This window comes from Podarcis pityusensis (genome assembly GCF_964106645.2).
Source record: "Podarcis pityusensis genome assembly, chromosome: 1".
Lineage (NCBI taxonomy): Eukaryota > Metazoa > Chordata > Lepidosauria > Squamata > Lacertidae > Podarcis > Podarcis pityusensis.
This window is the reverse complement of record NC_138028.1, coordinates 93,861,204-93,880,131: the sequence shown is the minus strand read 5'-3', so window position 1 is coordinate 93,880,131 and position 18,928 is coordinate 93,861,204. Positions and strand designations below refer to the sequence as shown.

General features: G+C 41.6%; 1 protein-coding gene across 22 annotated transcripts in view; it reads right to left on the bottom strand.

The window, feature by feature from the left end:
- KALRN (kalirin RhoGEF kinase) overlaps positions 1 to 18,928 on the bottom strand; it is a 509,101-nt gene that overhangs the window by 74,358 nt on the left and 415,815 nt on the right. For 15 of the 22 annotated variants that reach the window (XM_081004646.1, XM_081004656.1, XM_081004642.1 and 12 more), the window contains one exon: positions 16,168 to 16,414. In XM_081004646.1, the coding sequence (XP_080860772.1) occupies positions 16,168 to 16,414 (247 nt within the window). Of the gene's footprint in view, positions 1 to 4,301; positions 4,489 to 16,167; positions 16,415 to 18,928 lie in introns of those variants that run through there. The other 7 variants (XM_081004647.1, XM_081004648.1, XM_081004649.1 and 4 more) reach the window with 3 other exon arrangements.

Below are 18,928 nucleotides of genomic sequence, written 5' to 3'. Positions count from 1 at the left end.
TGCTAATGACCTTGCACAGAGCAGGAAACACTTAAGCCATAGCGCAGCTCTACTTATCTCAACTTACATTTCCAAGGTACAAGGACATGGGAGAGTAATGCAGAAAGCAAACTGCACAGGCTTTTAAAAAGTCTCAAATACAGCGGTTCCTCTGTTACAAACTTAATTTGTTCCGGTGGTTCGTTCTTAACTTGAAACCATTCTTAACCTGAGGTGCGCTTTCACTAATGGGGCCTCCTGTTGCCGCTGTGCCGCCGCCGTGTGATTTCCGTTATCATTCTGGGGCAAAGTTCTCAACCCGAGATACTATTCGGATATTTAATTTGGCACATTTTACTAGAGAATCTTCTGCTACTCTATTTTATGCAACAATCAATCTAATACTCGTGACCGTGGTTTATATATTGTATGTGTTGTGTCCGATGATTTTTATGGTTATTGCTGTTTTTCCTTTTGTTATTTTTCTGAATGATGCCATGGCCTATGGCTAGAGCAATAAAAGTTGATGATGATGATGATGATGAACCCAAGGTACTACTTCCAGGTTAGTGGAGTTTGTAACCCGAAGTGTTTGTAACCCGAGGTACCACTGTACAATTCTTTAGAGATAGGCACACGGGAGCACCTATGACTTTAACTCCATTTGCATGTTCACCAAAGAGTACCTTTGAAATGTCTGTGGCCCCATCTGCACTATATTTAAAGCTTAGTTTAAACAGTCATGGCTTCCACCAAAGAATTCTGAGAAGTGTAATTTGTTAAGGACGCTAAGAGTTCTTAGGAGACCCCATCCTCCTTAAAGTGCTACAGTTCCCAGAGTAGTTTAACAAGTAATCCCTCTTCCCAGGGAACTCAGGGAATCACAGCTCTGTGAGGGGAAAATGGGTGGCACTATCAAGTCTCAGCACCCTTAACAAACTACACTTCCCAGGATTCTTTGGGGAGAGCCATGACTGTTTAAAGTGGTATAAAACTACTTTAAATGTACAGTGCAGATGGGGCATATGTGCCTCTCTTTGTGTAAGTGCATACACATTACTGAGAAAAATTTGTGCATTTCTTACTGGTTGGGAACCAGAATGCGAGCACCAACCTAGTGTCACCAAACCAAAAAGCAACAGCTGGGATCTGTCTTTCAAAAGCAAGTGATAATTGTAACATTTATTGGGTTTAAAGGTTCAACAGCAACCCAAAGCAGGGAAAGTGTTCTCTGTCATTTGTTTTCAGGTCTCCTTATGTCATAAAATTATGTGCCTGTCCCTATAATGGGTCCTCTGGATGTAAAGATCCAAACTTGATACTTGAGAGAACCGTATGACCCAGACCTTGGATTACCAAGGAAAGTCCAATAATATTTATATGGACTAATTTAAAAGTCAGGAATACAGACCAACTATTTTCTAGGGTCCACATTGGGGCATTATCTTTGGGACATTTCTCCTCCTGAGCAAGAGCAGAAGAACGTGGAGAATTTTTTTAAGCCCATATTTATGTCATCCACACCACCGGATATTCTTTGTTAAACTACTATATTCTGCACAGCAAGTGTTTCTCCAACTCCCAAAGGAATATTACAACCAGAACCTAGAATCACAGAATCATATAATTGTAGAGTTGGAAGGAACCATGAGGGTCATCTATTCCAGCCCGATGCAATGCAGAAAACTTTGACCCATGGGGCTTGAACCCATGACCGAGATTAACAGTCTCATGCTCTACCTAATGTTCCAATACAACCAGCAAGAACACTAGAGATTTCCCTACTGTTATATTGAACTGCAGCTATGCAAAAAGGTCCAGTTTATTTCTCACAATAAAAAACTTCACTCACTGAGATCTTTGAAAGGAACCCACAAAGCAACAACTAAGACACCATGCTGAACTCTGTCCATTTGAGCCTTTTTGCATGTCCACAACCACCACCTACACTTTATAAAACAATGCTGTACAACTGTTGTAACAATGACAGTTTACACTGGATTTTGAATTTGCATTGCTATGGTGGCAAAAGAGGGCATATCTTGTTGCTTAGCATTTCTTGTAAAGAATGCAACAGAATGGTTACTGCCTGTTACAACTGGGGGTGAAATGCAAATAGCAGAACCGTATGACCACAGAACAGAAGCCAGATTCTGACAGAACAGAAGTCAGTTTCTGGAAAGTCACCACCTTTTAATCACAGCTAGAGGAAGCAAAATTATTCCTGGGGCACGAATATATATGAGCACTTAGATGAAACCAAAGCAACTGGCACATATTTTTGAAGTTTAACTTCTCAATCTTTTTATGTGAGAAAGTCAAATATCCAAGGTACTTAAAAAATAAAGCGAAGCAGACTTTGAAAATTAAAGACTGCATATGACTTATTAAGTCTGTTGAAGGAGTTCTTATAAGATTTCTGCCTTTGTAAATATATCTCAAACTACATGCATATGTTGGGTGAAAAAAGCACCCATGGATGGTTATAAAATTTGTGGCTATGCAGTTTCCTAGCAAATACATGAGACCCATGAAGAAAATTCCTCAAGTGTGAATAATAACAAAGCATTAATATATACTGTCTGTACAGTTCTGTAGAACAGGCTAGTTTTATAGGCTCAAATTGCTGATGGGCGGCAGTTAAGGCTAAGCAACAGTGCCTAAGGCCTCCTAGGGAAGTGGTCCTATAAGTAGAGAAAACATAATGCTGGGGAGGAACCAACTCAATGGGATTCTATAAAAGAGATAAGGAACCCAAGAATGATTTCCATAACCATCAGGCAAGGTGAAACATCCACCTTATCTTGCATAGGTAAATGGGCTTGATTTTAGGGTCATTGTTATGAACCTGCTTGCAACCACCAAGAGATCCTCACACATGGAAAACCATGCACACACATTGGCAAAAGAGTACTCTTTTTCAGCTGAGATGCAGAGGTGAGAACTGAGTTTTCCCCCAATAGGTGATAGGAGTTGTCTAGCCCTAAGAACACTGCACAGGCAGTTCCAGAAACTGTCTCCTTTCCATCCGCATGCCTGGAATCCAGAAAGCAATCTGTGCACAGAAGCTTTTTGTCCAAAAAGCTTTTCTGCTGGACTGAGCAAATGCACTCTCCTTTTCAATCTCATTTGTTCATCTGTAAAATAGAAAATAATGGCCTTTCTCACAGAGGCCAAACCTATTAAGTACAATACAAATACCAATTATCATTGTTTACAACAAGCACTTATGACCATTAGAGTGATTATATACCTTCTTGCTATAGAAAACCAAGTCAGGAATTATACAAACTACATAATGTAGTTAACACCTTGTCATCCCACCCACTTCTGATGAATTGTTTTAAATGCACACTGAAGTAGCCATTGTCTTTTCCCGGAACACAGAGAAAATGAAGAACCCCCACCCCTATTACATTTTGTCAGCAGAAAGAGGTTTGAAATTTTGTTTATTTATACACAGCATTTACCAAAGTATTTTGAATCTGCAATCTGAAAAAAAAAAAAAACCCAGTGAGAGGGGAATAAATGCTTTCAGAAATACTGTAGTTCTTTCTCACAACTCCTTCAGCAACAGTTTGCTCTTATCGGCAAAGCAAGGTCACAAAGTTGTCTGCAGAAAAACTATGAACTCTGCTCCACCCTCCAGCACACACACTTTTTATCTCCGAGTTGGTTCTAAAATACAGCCCTGGTTCATTCAATCATTACGTTTGTTAGTTTATTAGTATCGAACAGTATTTCTGGGCCTATCCTATCTTTACACAGAAGCATACTCCACTGAAATTGATGGGGTTTACTCATCACCAAATGCACAGAGGGCTACAGCCCTAAGGTCAAATGAACATATAGAGTGCATAGGCATGTAGACAAGAATTATAGCTCTCAAAGTTGTGGAGTCTGTTTGTACTTCCTTAACCAGCAGCATATGCTGGACAGAAACCTAGAAAGAAGTCTCTCTCTCCTGGCAGAAGACATCTGAGGATATGTGCAAACAGAGATACAGAGTTGAGTGACAAGTCGGCAGCAACTAGAAACCACACACATATACCACTTGGGAAGGGTGGTATACATCAACATGCTATTTTTATGGCAGTTTCTATATACAGTACAGCTTCTTCCTAGCCCCCTTAGGGAAAACTCTTGAGCACCCTTCAAACCCCAGCCATATAGCAAAGCCAGGGTTACGCATTACAAGTTTAATATCCCCAGAGTTAGGAGTAGCAAACATTTAGTTTTGGAGTTGAACAGCCTACCCTCTTCCTCCCAGAGCTCCAAAGTTCAAACGAGAAGCACATACAGTTTAGTAGCCGGCTACCAACCTCTGCACGCTGGGAAACAGCAGCAACACTTGGCGAGGAACCAGCCCAGGCAAGGCGTGCTGGTATAAGCGTGCCTCCCACCCTTCATTCTGCCTCGGGGGTACTCATGGCAACCAGGCTCCGCGGAATCCACCAGCTGAGCCCAGCACACTCACACCAAAAGTATCTCACCGCAGAGTAAGAAAGAAAACTACCTTCGGAAAAAGAGGCGAGCAGAGGGAGGAGCTCTCTGGAGACAGGGGCAGGGCCAACCCCCAGCTGGTGCTTATCTACATTTGCCTGCAAGACTGGCTCGGAACACGATTATGCAACGCGGACGAGCGCGGAGGAGGGAGGGAGGGAGCGAGAAACGCACCTACTACGAATCGCGACGCTTTCCTCTGTAGCCAAAACATTGCACAAGGACTTCTTCCGTCTACTCGGAAAACAAATGACAACCTGTCCTTGGGGTAGACGTTGCAAACAATGAAGTAGGCAGTATGTCACTTTCGATTGCGCCAACTTTAAATAACAAAACCCCCCATGTCTGCGACCATCACATCTGTGGTATACTGCAATTAGCTCTCTAAAGATAGATCTTTCTTTTTTTTTTCCCCGTCCGCGAAAGCGGGTGGGGAAAATCCACAGGTTTCCTGCCCGCTTCTTCTTAGTGACGGCTCTTTTATTTTTGGGAAAGATCCCGGTCGATCAATCAGCTGTTATTGCGAATTCTGGTTACAGCTTGTCGGTGGTGTGGACGGAGAAACCGCGGGTAACCAACTTGCAGCTACTTGGTTCTGGCGCTGCCTGTTTTCTCAGCTAGCTCCTGTGCAGAGTTGCTAACTAGCCAGAAACTGGCTGTGTGTGCCATTTTATTTTTTTAATGAAACTTTTTAGGGCTTGAAGCTGCAGCCAATCAAACTTGAGGGCGGGGGGGGGGCGTTACTGGGACTGGTTCAACAATTAGCAAAGAAGGAGATATCCAACAGGTTAAGCTTTCCCCCACCTTTCAGATGCAGTGATGAAGGAAGTTTCCCCTTTCCTACAGTTTATGGGGCTGTTGGACTCCAATACCCATCAGCCAAAATGGCCAGTTATCTGGTATAATGGGAGTTGTAATCAACAAGACCTATTGGACCACAGGTTCCCCATTCCTGCTTATTTTAAAGGCAGAATGGCAGGGTCACTGAGAAATTTGGCAGCCCTGGTTGTATCAGCTGTTTGTGAATCACATGCTGACTCCTCTCCAAAGCACAGTCCTTCCCTTCAGGAGCCACTTTATCCCAAGGCTGCTTATAGCATATATATTAAGATAAACATTGAGTTAGAATGCATCACTTGGGAATGTTGCAAGAGATAAAACAGAAGGCTTATTTTAAAACAAACGTGTGCAAGTGTAGCCAATATAGGTTTTTATTTGGTTTACAGTCACATAAGGTGGCTGCCTTATAGGAAGTAATTCAACTGACACAGTTCACCAGCACAGATAGACTATAACAGGGAAAACTGCATCTGCTAAATTTCAATATGCCATGGTGCAGCTGCTAAAACAAGAATTTTAATCAGGAAAAAGAAGCAACATGCCTAGTTATTGCTGCATAATAACCAGAAATTCAGCAGGTGAAAATGTTCATGCATGAAATGCAAGGCTGAGGAAAACTTCACCTGTTGTATTTCTGTCTGTCAATGCAGAAGGGCTGCCAATAATAAAAAAGGGTACTGTAACCATTCTGAAGTGAGATACACATGTCTGAGTAAGCTTCTGATGTTGTGTTTCAGTATTTATATAACCCTAGTGTTCTTGCTTCCAATTTCAGAACAATAGTTTGCTACTGAGGATGTTATATGTCATAATTCAGTTCTCAGGAATAATGAATCGACTTCAGTGGCACTAATAAGTAGGTTCATGACTCAATACTTTCAGCAGTGGTTTGTGTACAGTACTAGAGTCCAAAAGGGTGTGCGAGTGACATCTTTAAGCAATGTCAGGCTTGATGTTTTAGCAGGGAAACTCAGCCTGTGACTCCTTGCCACTCCCTTTCTTGTTTGTTCTTCAAGGTAGCTATTTTATCTATTTGAAGAATACCACAGAGAGCTGTTTGCTTTTCTTAGTCTAGTATGGTGTGATGCTTCTGAACTATAAATTCCTTTGGAATGTTCTTAATAAATAGTGGTATTATATTAGGGCTGGCAGCTTCTTTGACCAGCCCTGCTCTTGTGCCTTTAACAGCAGCCTACTACTGGGAAATTAGGCAGGTGAAGGCTTTTACTGCCATGGAAATAATGTGATGAGAGAAGTTCCACCTGCTTAATTGAGCCTCTCAGCCTGTTGTTAAAATCCCAGGAACAGGGGATGGGAGGCGACGTTTCTTATCCAGTGTACCCAGCACATGGAAAGCCACCAATCAATAACATTTAACATGCATGCCTGATGCATCTGGGATTTTATAGAGACATTTCCAAGCTGATAGTAAAAATAAAAACAGGGTTTTTTTTCACTGCTTACTCATAAATTTGAACAATAAAGTGGTAAGGGAACACCCTGATAGGTGCTGACTGGAGAGCAGCTACATAGTTCTTTAAAACTGAACCTGGAACAGTTGAAGCATTAGGATTTAACTGTGTGCAATGAAGCTCAGGATGGATGGACTCCAAGTTGGGGAGCAAAGCATAGTTTCCGTCCCATAAACAGAGCAGTTGCTGTCTAGTTAGCACCCACCCCTTAAGTGTCCTGTAGGTTGTCCCCAGCACATGCAAGTAGTTGGTAGAGCATGAGACTCTTAATCTCAGGGTCATGGGTTCAAGCCCCACATTGAGTAAAAGATTCCTGCATTGCAGAGGGTTGGACTAGATGACCCATGTGTACAATAGTTTTCTTTGCTGGTTTTGAAGGCTGGAGATTTATTGGTGGAACACAGAAGCACAACAAAATGAAAAAACGAAGGATTAAATCATCACTTACTGCAACAGACAATTATTGATTTGTGTTTGTAAACAATGGGAAATCCTTTACATTTGCTTATCAATAACTGGAACTTAGAAATACACACAATGCACACCCACCCACCCTGGTAGGGCTCCTATGTCTTTAACAGAAGTAGCATTGGCAAAAGTGAGCAGGTGAAAGTTTTGATAGCATGGAGATTATGCGATGGGGGTGGCTTAATATTTTGAATTTGGCCTTTTCATAGGTTTTAAAGCTCTGACGGGGGAACAGAGCTGATAATGCTAGAGTGTTCTTTTGACTTTACAGCACATCACCTTTCCACAAACCCTTCACAACCGAATCTCTCAGGAGCTATTTCAGCTCTTTGACAAAACGTGATGTCCTTCTGAGCCACCTAGAGGGCATTTCTATCCCAACAATAATCAGAGAACAAAGCTGTCCTTTATGGTTCTGTCTCATGCCTGTATTGAAATCAGTTGTGACTTGCTTCCATCTGAGCAAGACAGGTTGTGAAAAATAACGTGCCATCTGTTCCACTGAAAGAAGATGATGAAAATACTGAGGTTTCCAATGGAAAGTTGCAATAAAATATCTGCCTTAGCAAAATATTTATTCAACTAACCAAATGCAAATTTCCCACCAGCCTTGTTTCTCCACAGCTAAGGCAAAAGAGAGGCATAATGGACCATTGTCAGCTTTTGAGGAAGCATACAGGTGCCATGAATACCAGAGGGAACATAAAGGAGAGGCAAAATGGTTTCTTTGAGAGTAAGCAACATTTTCAATAAAGCTAAATGTATTTTTTTTGGCCTGCGGAAACATTCCAATGATCACTTGATTCCTCAAATTATGGAGGAAGAAGCAAACCCTAAAGCAGGCAGGTTCATGCTATATTAAACTTCAAACCCACAGTTTCTGGAAAATAAACTAGTTACTGGAAGAGCAATCTAACCAAACCTGCTGTTTTAATTTTGAAACAGACGTGCTGCTGTAGTACTTCAGGGCAGGGAAAACCACTGCGTTATTTTTGAGTCTTGTGTGATGACACAAGTATCAAGAGGTAAGAGTGGGGATTCGGGTACCGTATTTTTCGCCCTATAGGACGCACTTTTCCCCCTCCAAAAATGAAGGGGAAATGTGTGTGCGTCCTATGGGGCGAATGCAGGCTTTCGCTGAAGCCTGGAGAGCGAGAGGGGTCGGTGTGCACCGACCCCTCTCGCTCTCCAGGCTTCAGGAAGCTATCCGCAAGCCTCGCGCGCCTGGTGGGAGGTCCCGCCGGGCGCGCAAGGCTTGGGGCGGCAGCCTGCAGCCCGATGCAGGGGGCCAGCTGCGGAGCCCGCCCCCTGCTTCGGGCAGATGTCCGCAAGTCTTGCGTGCCCGGCGGGAGGTCCTGCCGGGTGCGCAAGGCTTGGGGCGGCAGCCTGTTCTGGGGGCTGGGGTCGGGGGAAGCTCAGGCTTCCCCCGCGCCAGCCCCCGCGCCTGGGGGGGAAATAAATTTTTTTCCCTTTATTTCCCCCCCCAAAAAACTAGGTGCCTCCTATGGGGCGGTGCGTCCGATGGGGCAAAAAATACGGTAATTATGACTACAATGTTGGGATACGGGTTGACTGTAAATGAGGATTGAAAAATCCAGCATTGTCTGACACAACATTAAACATACTGCAAGGAATAATGGATGATTACGAGGAAATTTTCAACAAGTTACTCTCCTCTCCCTTGTCTATATAACCATGAAAGGACCAGGAGACCTGTGTCACACTACTTCCATCTAAATACTCTACAAACACCAGTTTTTTAGAGCACCAATGTAGGCTTGGATCAGAAGTTTGAGAATCTTGTACACCTGCATTCCATATCAAAAAGAACATATGTTTCTTCTTATGGAAAATGGTAACTGCTAGTTTAAGCTTAGTGGCTGCCACTGTAATCTACAGAGAAGTTGACACTCACATATTAATAATATCAGTATTACAAAGTTTTTGACTTTGGGCTTTTAACTCTTGATATTAATGTGACTAAGGACCCAATAATAACCTAGCAGCCCATCAGTCCTGGACTTTCTGATGCACAATATATAGTACTTTTTACCAGGTGCATTGGTAGATTACAGCCCCATATTATTAAACTGCATAAAAATTGCATATGCTAATTTATATGCAAAGATACAAATTTAGACAAACAAAAACAAACCCTGGCTCTTGCTGCCAGGGCTTGCTCTGAGCTTTGAAGTGCAAACACTGGACACTGTGCACTGTGCACTATGTCAGGGGCAAGGAACCTGTGGCTTTCCAGATGTTGTTGGATTTCAGCTTCCTCTAGTCTCAACCAGAATGGCCAGTAAAAGTGGGAGTTACAATCCAGCAACATCCAGAGGGCCATAGGTTTCCTGCTGTATGTGACCCACTGTCCCACCTGAAATCTTTCGGTTAGAACTGCTTATTTACATAATTAAACTACAACAAGTATTGCCCAACATCTAGCATGAGTTCTCTCTGTCTCAGTCACCCACCCATCCCCACTCACCTCTTTCCCTACCCTTACTGAATGTGCCCTGGATAAATTCAGATGGTGGGTGGGTAGGTCTAATTGGTACTGTGCTTTGCCTAGCCACATTGTAAGCAAATATTTTTTAAAATACAAAAGGCATAAGGCCCCCAGCCCACAAGCTAACAGTGCAAATGACTTTTATCCAGTCGACAGTTCACAGTTATACTTAAGAAAGACATGGGATGCCCTTTGGGCAGGATAAAACCAGTTGTTTCCTTTCTGCTGTAGTCTTTGTCATTTAAAGACTACTGCTAAAATACATTATGAAATTATCAAATGAAACCTCATCATGGCTCACATGGTACTTGAATTCTAGTTAAGCTGTGGATAATTTTTTATCCCTTCCTTCTTCAGAAAATAAAAGGACACCTTCTGTCCCTCTCTAAATAAACTCTAAGTTTAAAATAGAATGGTACCAACTCTGTTTCTTAAAATAGTCTTTCCTGTTTTATTACAGAATTTATAGAGGAAATAAAGAGCCTGATGAATTGCCAGTGGTGCTTCTCCAGGGATAACTTACTACCGATTAAAGTCAAGTGACTTTAATGATACATTTGGTTTGCCAGTTCTGGTAAACAAATATAAGTCTAGATAAGCTTGTGTGCTCAGAAACAACGTGACTGCAATCTAAAATATACGTTATAGACAACAAAGCTTCCAAACCGTCTACACTAGAAATCTAGCCCTATCACAATACAACCATTTTAATACACTTTTCATTTCCCTAATATTCTGTTCATAATATTGCTTTAGGCAGTGAGGGGAAGACTAATGTCATCAGAAGCACAAGTGGCAAAATACATTCCACTGAAGCTAATGACAAATTCAAAGCAACCTGCTCTCCAGTTGTTGGACCAGAGGGAACTGAAGATAATTGAGTTACCGTATTTTTCGCTCTATAACACGCACCAGACCATAACACGCACGTAGTTTTTAGAGGAGGAAAACAAGAAAAAAATATTCTAAACGAAACAGTGGATATATGATTTTTGTGGTTCATGCTGTGGCCACAGACATGTGATCTGACAGTGAGTTTGGAGTAGCCCAATGCAAAAATCCTGAGGATCCATGTGGATCCATGCTTTGTAACCACGGAGGAGGGAAGGAAGGGGAACCATGGATCCTCTGCTCACGACTGCAGCAGATCCCCACCACCACCCGTGTGCATTCGCTCCATAACACGCACAGACATTTCCCCTTACTTTCTAGGCGGAAAAAAGTGAGTGTTATGGTGCAAAAAATACGGTAATTTAATTCACTTAATTAGGAGAAACACAACCACCTATGATTAAGCACCAGAAACAAAGAGACATCATGAGCATGACATGTCCAGTCCGAATATAGCTGCAGGTCAAGAATATAAATCTCATAATTTTTAGATAAATAGGTTATACTAAGTTATTTGATTCAGATAAATAAATTAAGCCAGGTGCTACAACACAGAGAAGATCTGAAAATGTTGGTTGTTGAGCCTTTCCAAGAGGAATCTGTCCTGGCATTTTAGCACAGTAGATCCATCAAATTTCTCACATTCAACTGTTACATGCTTTCATATAAAGTATGGCAAGAGGAAAGGCAGGTCACCTTTGGTTTTAATGAGGCTAACAGCCTGATCCTATGGCCCATCATAGCTGCTGGACATACAGTATCTTATATAAAGAGGGTGGGACACACAACTTTCTTTTACAAAAGTCTCCAGCCTTAACTTTGGATTTTAGCACAGGAGCTACAAAAGAGGGATGTTCCCACTGCCCATAGGTTGCCCTCCTCTACTTTCTTATCATTAAAAGACGACTTAGTCATGCACATACTCATCTATGGTAAGAATCACACTTGGAGGACCAAACAGGAAATTTTAGGAATTGCAACAGTATCTTAGCATCTTTCAGGCTGTGCCACAAATGACTATGAGGGCAATTTGGCTACTAAACATTTTTCTGGGCTACTAAACATTTTGCAGGCTCATTTCTAAGGCCTTTTGTGACTGTAAGCCAGTTTTTCGCAGAATGAGTTTCCCGCTCAGCACTTGTACAGTGGATGTTGCTCCATGAGTGAGCTCGCTCATTAGCTTTAAAGCCAGATTCTTTGGCTCAAGCTTCTTAGAAAGTGTAAACACATGATACTTAAGCTAAGAAAATCTACAAAGTGTTCTGCTACTAACACCTTCAACATGACAAATTTTATTTTAAATAACTTTCTTTCTTTCTTTTTACTCCAGAGTCTGCAGGTTACCGTAATTCATAATTGCAATGGTAACATAAATAGGTATGTCAATTTTATGTAACCACTTCCTTGTACTATGTCAATTTCATGCTAGATATAGTACTATTTAAATGAAAGGAGTGAAAAAGAGAGGTGTGTTTTACTTGGCTGGATGGATAGCCTGCCTTCCATCCATGGCATCTCTGCCATCTGCCACTTCCTTTCCAATTCGAATACAGTAAACCTGCAATTTACATGCATTCAGTGCTATTTTTATAGAAAAAGAGGTGTTGGAACTCACCATTAACACCTCCCTTGTTTTCTTATAATGACAATGGTGCCCATCTGAGAGGTGCCAGAACTGAGTTCTGGAGTTCAGGCTGGAAAAAAAGCCCTGCCTGCATTTAACATGTGTGCATTCAGCTTTCCGTGCATGGCAAAAAATAAAAAATAGAAGTAAGGAGCAGGAAGGGGCAGGGTTCCAGAAAAAAATACTTTGGCAATCCCACCCCAATGGGTTTTGACTATACATGATTTTGGCTTTAGATGTGATCCCTGAAATGTAACCCTGGTCTAAGTTGCAGGCTTACCATATGGTAATTTAATACTTCACATCTCCATAATGCGGGAAAACTATAGGAATAAAAGAATCTGTTCCCTCTGTTAAGCTCAAGAGAGTAGTATAGACAGATTTGCAGTCTGAGTAGATTATAGATGTTATTTTCTTTCCCTGGGAAAGAAATGACAATTCTTCATTTGAAAGAGATAAGTCCTGTTCTATTTAAAACACTAACCCTTGCTGGAAAAACTAAAGGTGTATAAGAAGTTACTTTCACATAATCCTTTTTCTTAAATTCCTCCAGAATTTTCAACATTAAATCCAGGATAGGGAATTTCCCAGTGTTTTTGGACTCCAACTCTCACCATGATGATAGAATCTGTAGTCAAGCAACTTCTGGAAGGACACCACTTCCCCCTTTCTGCCTTCAATATTGACTGCTGAGTTTACTTTACAGATATATTTTCAAAAGGCTGGAACACCAGTATCATAGTAGTAAAGGTGGAACGGGGAGGAGGAAAAGTGGAACAACACCAGTCAAATGAGGCAGCAGCAAGTGCAAGCCCAATAATAACTTACAAGATTGCCCCATCAGGCTTTTGCAGATCATCTATGGGCACTGGGACACTTGTACCACATGCACAATGCAAACTCAGTTCACGTAACAAATTTAAACACCTTTCCATATTCATGATTTGGGAAAGGATTTTTCTTCTGGATCCATCCATTTATCTAACCTGCTATAAGTACACTCAAAACTAATCTAGGTTAACCCAAGGTCAACTGGAAAATCTATTATTGTAGCATTGTCTCTATTCTGAGCCCTCTTCATATTAAGGGGCAGCTTCCTCTGTTGTCCCAAGGGGCAGCATGGACACTGCTGTCAGACATACATAACATTCACCTTTGGAAACTGCTGCTCTTAGGCCTAGTTTTCACTGAGTAGGTAAAGCTGTCTTTGAGCTATACCACTTGAGCCACCAGGTGATGCTTCTCCATGACAGGGAGAGGGGGTCAAATCCCTGTTGTATTGGGTGGAATGCTTGGGTAGCATCTCCCTTGACATGCTAGTTTTTCATATGCATGGATTTTTATTTTTGTATTAGGGAGAATTGAATATGGAGTGGGTTAGCCAGACACAGCTGACTCACATCAGTGAGAATTAGTTATTAGGTCCATGCATATTTTCTCGATGTATTGACCCTGATTCTTATATTATAATTTAACTTATCTTTTTAGAATGAGTTATCAATAACTGAGTAACTAGAAAGTTACTATAAATATAAAGTTTCTATAAATACTATAAATAACTGAGTAACTAGAAAGTAACTAGAAAGAAACTATAAATCAGGAGAGCCCTCTTGTGAGAGGAAAGAGTAACAGCACACTCATTTGCCACAGCAAGAGGGTGGTGTGGGTTAGATCACAGCAATAGTTTTTAGGAGTTGAAAAATGCTTTTAACAGTTGAAAAAGGCTCTGCTTTTTGTAGATGCAGTTTCCTTTTCTTTCACTGTGTAGAACTAAATGGTGAAAACATTCCAGAAAGACTGTAAATGCCATATTGGTAGTCAAGATAACACTGGGACTAATTAGCAGTTGCTGCAAGAATGAGCTCACCTATGTTTATGGGCTTGCTTTGATATATGCTAACTGGCTTGCTTTGATGCTATGCTTCTCTGTAGGCTTTAGGATGCTTGGTTATTGGCCTAGGCAGGGGCGCAATCTAAGACTTGGAGGCTTGCCACCTATGCCTTCATTGGCAGGCAGCGTTCGAAACTCTCATTGTTCTAGGGCTAGGTGCATTTTGCGACAGGGAATTTCATCAGTGTGAGCGGTTTCAGAACTCTGAGAACAGTATTGCCCCTAAGATTTCAGAACTGCAGAGTGGAAGGAAAGGAGGACCTTTTTCTGCCTCCCCACTTCCAGCTACTCCCTGAAGATTGGAGAAGAGACCCGCTTAAGAATATTAGGGGGGTGGGCAGGTGAAAGACTAGACCAAGTGAAAAACGAATGTAATATTTTAGCTTCAGTTCATTCATTTTCAGCTCTGTATTCTTCTTATAAAAAAGTGGGCGTAGATATTCTATTGTTGTACCCATAACCTAGGTTTAAGGTGCCATTCAGCTCCTAGCTTTCAAATCTAGAATGCTTGCTGTTTCTGTGTCTGTCCCAAGTCTAAAAAGGCAGCAAGGCTCTGCAGGCTGTGTTGTAAATTTACACCTTCTTTTAATAAAGCACTAGAATTGATCACTTTGGCATTTTTGACATCCTTGTTTGGTATCCCTGCACCAAACCAATCGCACAAGCTCACCATTGGGCCTGTGGATCAGATTTTGGACCTGTGAAGCAGATTTTTAAGCGATACAACAACCTGTGCAATCTGTTTACCAGAAGTAAAAGTGGAATAAGTGCATACATCGCAAGCAGTGGCTACATACCCACCATGCATTTAAAGCACATGAAAAGCATACACATGCCACCAAGAACCCTGGGAACTGTAGTTTACTCTTTACAGAGCTACCATTTCCAACACCCTTTTAAAAACTACAGTTCCTGGTATTCTTTTTTTGGGGGGGGGTGCATGGTGTGCATTGAGCCTAAGATTCCTCTCTTTTATGGAACAAATCTCAGAATGCTGAATGCCTTCTTCTGTCCCTTTGTCTAGTTTTTAGATAAATTTCTATTTACCGTACTTAATCAATATCTTCAGAAAAATGCAGACAGTGAAATTTGCCTACATTCTTCTGTTTGCCTGTTCAGTAAGATTAAGGAATGTCAGTTCTTTTCACTACTTCTTTTCACTGCCTTTGCTTCTCTGTTGACACCTGGCTCCAGAATAATAGCTGTTTGTCTCTGTTACCCTCTTCCGTGAGGTTTAAGTGTGTTACTGGCTTGACCTTTATTGGGTTTTTCTTACTCCACTTTTCTGTCCATGAACACATGAAGTGAATTATAACATTTAAAACAATATAACATAAAAACATAAAAACAAACAATATATGACAGCAGCGAACGAAATCCAACTAGGCATTCTCCACCTAGACTATATTTGTGATTGTCCAGCTCAGGCAAAAGCTCAAGGGCTTTCTTAGAAGAAATGATGCTAAGGTGAATTGCTTAACAAAACTATCCTTCCCAGCTAACTGCTATAATGTGATAGAACTCAGGTGCTTTAGGTATTGCTTTTTGGATCACCTGATCAAAAGTTTCCAAAACAGAAGTTTGGTGCTTTATTTTTAAATATTTCCCCAATTTATTTTTTAAAGCACCCTTGAAAACCCTATATACTGGGAGAAGGTGATTTTCTGAATGACTCAAAAGCCATCCAATCAGCATTATGCAGAGTCCTGCACTCATACAGAAGGAATTGTTTTATAGCAGATACAATGTCTGGCTAAACAGTATGTAATTGGGTTTTCACTCAAGCAGGAAAAACAGGTCCCTTCCTTCCCCCACCCTCTCCTGGCTGATGCAGGTGAAAAGATAAGTATGCACATCAAAAGTGCAGACAGCACACTTCCACAGCAGGCTGGCAGCTCAAATTATGAATATCTGTACTTTTATCCTCCCTTCATTTTAGCTAGTGAAATAACTGTGGAGGGAATATCAGCCCTGTTCAATTTCTGCCTACCTTTTCCTGAAGGGAAGAAACAGTCCATCTCCACACTGCTCCGGGAATGTGAGATACAGAGAGCACTGCTGGGGACCAGGCCTTCCTGAGGGGGACTCCGCTCTGTTGTCCGTACCAAACACCAGCCGGGCCTTTCACTTGGCCTTTCCAGTAACTCCACCGTTTGTCCCACCTGGATACTCAGCTCACTACTATGGCTGGCTATAAAGTCTTGTAGTACCACAGTTAGTTCACATCCTCCAGACAGCTGTAAGGGGAGAAAATTGAAACAGAAAAGAGGAAAAGTGAGTCACCTACAACAAGGCACAGTGATATTTCAAATAACATTGGCTCTTGTAATGAGAAACATAGTTCAATTAATAGTTTCCATTATGGATGCTTCCAATTTGTTGCTTCGGATGTGATTCAGCCACATACCTGTAGGGCAAAGCAAATGGGACTCTCACAGGTACTTCTATGTTTCCTCTGATGCAAATCTGTGGGTCACTTAATCAGGAGGAAATCTTCCTTATTCTGTGGTGTGATCCTGACTGGATATGCAACTCCTCATATGCATGCATTTCCCCCCTTTTCTTTCTTAAGGTATAAGATACTATCACTGGGTTTTCAATATCACGTGTGGTTCGGCTCTCAGTCAAAAGAGTGGGAGGGCTCAGTGTTTTTCCCACTGTTAAAACCAAGTAGGTTTCACATCCTGGCTAGTGCTCAGACATGGGACAACAAAGCACAAAACAGAGGTATCCTTGCTTAAACATATGCCTGGACTAGCCTTCCCATTGTGGTTAGATGCTGTTACCATCTGATTCTGATTACTATATGTTAAATCTGCCTCCAAGAATCTCTCATCTCTTTCCTGGGAAAGGATACTTTATTGCAGGATCACTAGTTTTTAAAATGATGGAGCCCATGAGACATCTACTACTCCCCACGGGAGGGAAAACAATGATTATTATTATCACTGTTAGCTAAAGAGTGCCATCAGTGTAAATGGTGCATTACAGAATTAAGTAAAGCAGGCACTTGGTATAAGAGTTTGCCATCTAAGAATTAGATGAAGGAGAGAAAACAGCAAGGGAGTGCTGGAAAAGGCAAAATTCAGAAACACATTTTATAAATGTAATTTATGCAACACCTAAAACACTGTATCTGACTGGTGAGGAGGTAATGCTGAGGGTCTCCCCCTCTATATTGTTCAATGGTACATCTATAAGGAGGCAAGGGTCCCTCTGTGTCCCCTCGCCTCTTCCTCTTTAAATTTTGAACAAATGTGCAGAGTTTTTGGCTGCAAAGGAAGAGAGATCTTTTTAAAAAACAACAACAGGAAGGCTAAGATACAAAGGCATGGATACAAAGTGGCGGCCAGTGTTCTATCTATATTTCTGTTCTGCCTTGTTATGTCGTATGGTTAAAACAAAAATAACATTAAATATAAACTTTCCATAAATAATAGAACTGAAGCGATGAAAGGAAAAGGAAAAGTCAATCTAAGCCCTTACAACGAGATAAGATATTTTACACCATAATTACTCTCAGATAGATGCTTGCAACAGTAAATATGGTATATATTGATTTGGGGGGTACATATCTCCAGCTCTAATGGTAAGCACTGTTGATGTCTGCAGTGCTGAAGCGTGATGTACTTCAGCCTTCATTATTCTCTTACCAGTCCGTGTGTAGCCTACAGGGACTAACTTGAAGCCCTTCAGTTGTTGGACTGCAGCTCCCAACTACTGGCCAAGCTGGCTAGGGCTAATGGGAGCTGTAGTCCAACAACCTCTGGAGGACCACAGGTTAGACACCCCTGGTGTAGTCCACACAGCTGGCTAATGATAAAGTTAATGGCTGTGCCATTCAAGAAAGGTCTGCCTTTTGGCAGAGACCTACCTAGGGTCCCTTACATCCTTGGCAAGGAGTTGTATTGGCACCCCCAGCAAGGAGCTGTATTGAAAAGAATCCATAGCCTACATCCGTCATGTATGATCTAGCTGAGATTCTTGCATTGCAAGGGGTTGGACTAGATGACCCTGGGGTGTCTTCCAACTATACAGTTCTATGATTCTAAGATTCACTGCTTCCTTGTTACTCTTTTTACCAAATCTTGGCAACCCTTTTCTTTCTTTCTTTCTTTCTTTCTTTCTTTCTTTCTTTCTTTCTTTCTTTCTGGCCTATGTCTATGCTGTTTGATGTTCACAATAGTTTAGGGCAGGTACTGTTTGCTCAGCATCCCACTCAGCTGCTTCTGGATTCCTGATCCATGTACCCAACTGCATAAGGATGTGTTTACTGACTGCTCCCTCTCCTTCACTATTTTCTGTGGATCTTCCTATGAAAGGTCTTACGCAAAAGATCACTCTGTAGTTGGGTGAGAAGGAATGTAGCAGAAGATTGATTAGACCTTTATTCATAACAATGACTAGGTCTCATTAAGATCAATATTTTCTTACCATTTCTACAGCAAAGACACTTAAGATCTTGTCTCTCTGCATATATTACTTCCCATCATCCTTAGCCGTCCCCAAAAGCTGAAGAACTACGAAGGAACAAAATGGCTCTCAAACTATGAAGCCAGTATAACTCCCTGGGGAGCTGCAAACCAAACTACTTCCTGACCTATCTTTATGCCTAGAGGGGTTTTTTAGTACTTTGATAGTATCTGGAATTGGCTGCTAAACTGGTCCTTGGAATCAGCACAGAGCACATTCCTCTGTGAACAAACCCCACTTTTATTGCCCATGGTGCTGGGAGGCTCAGGGGGATGCTT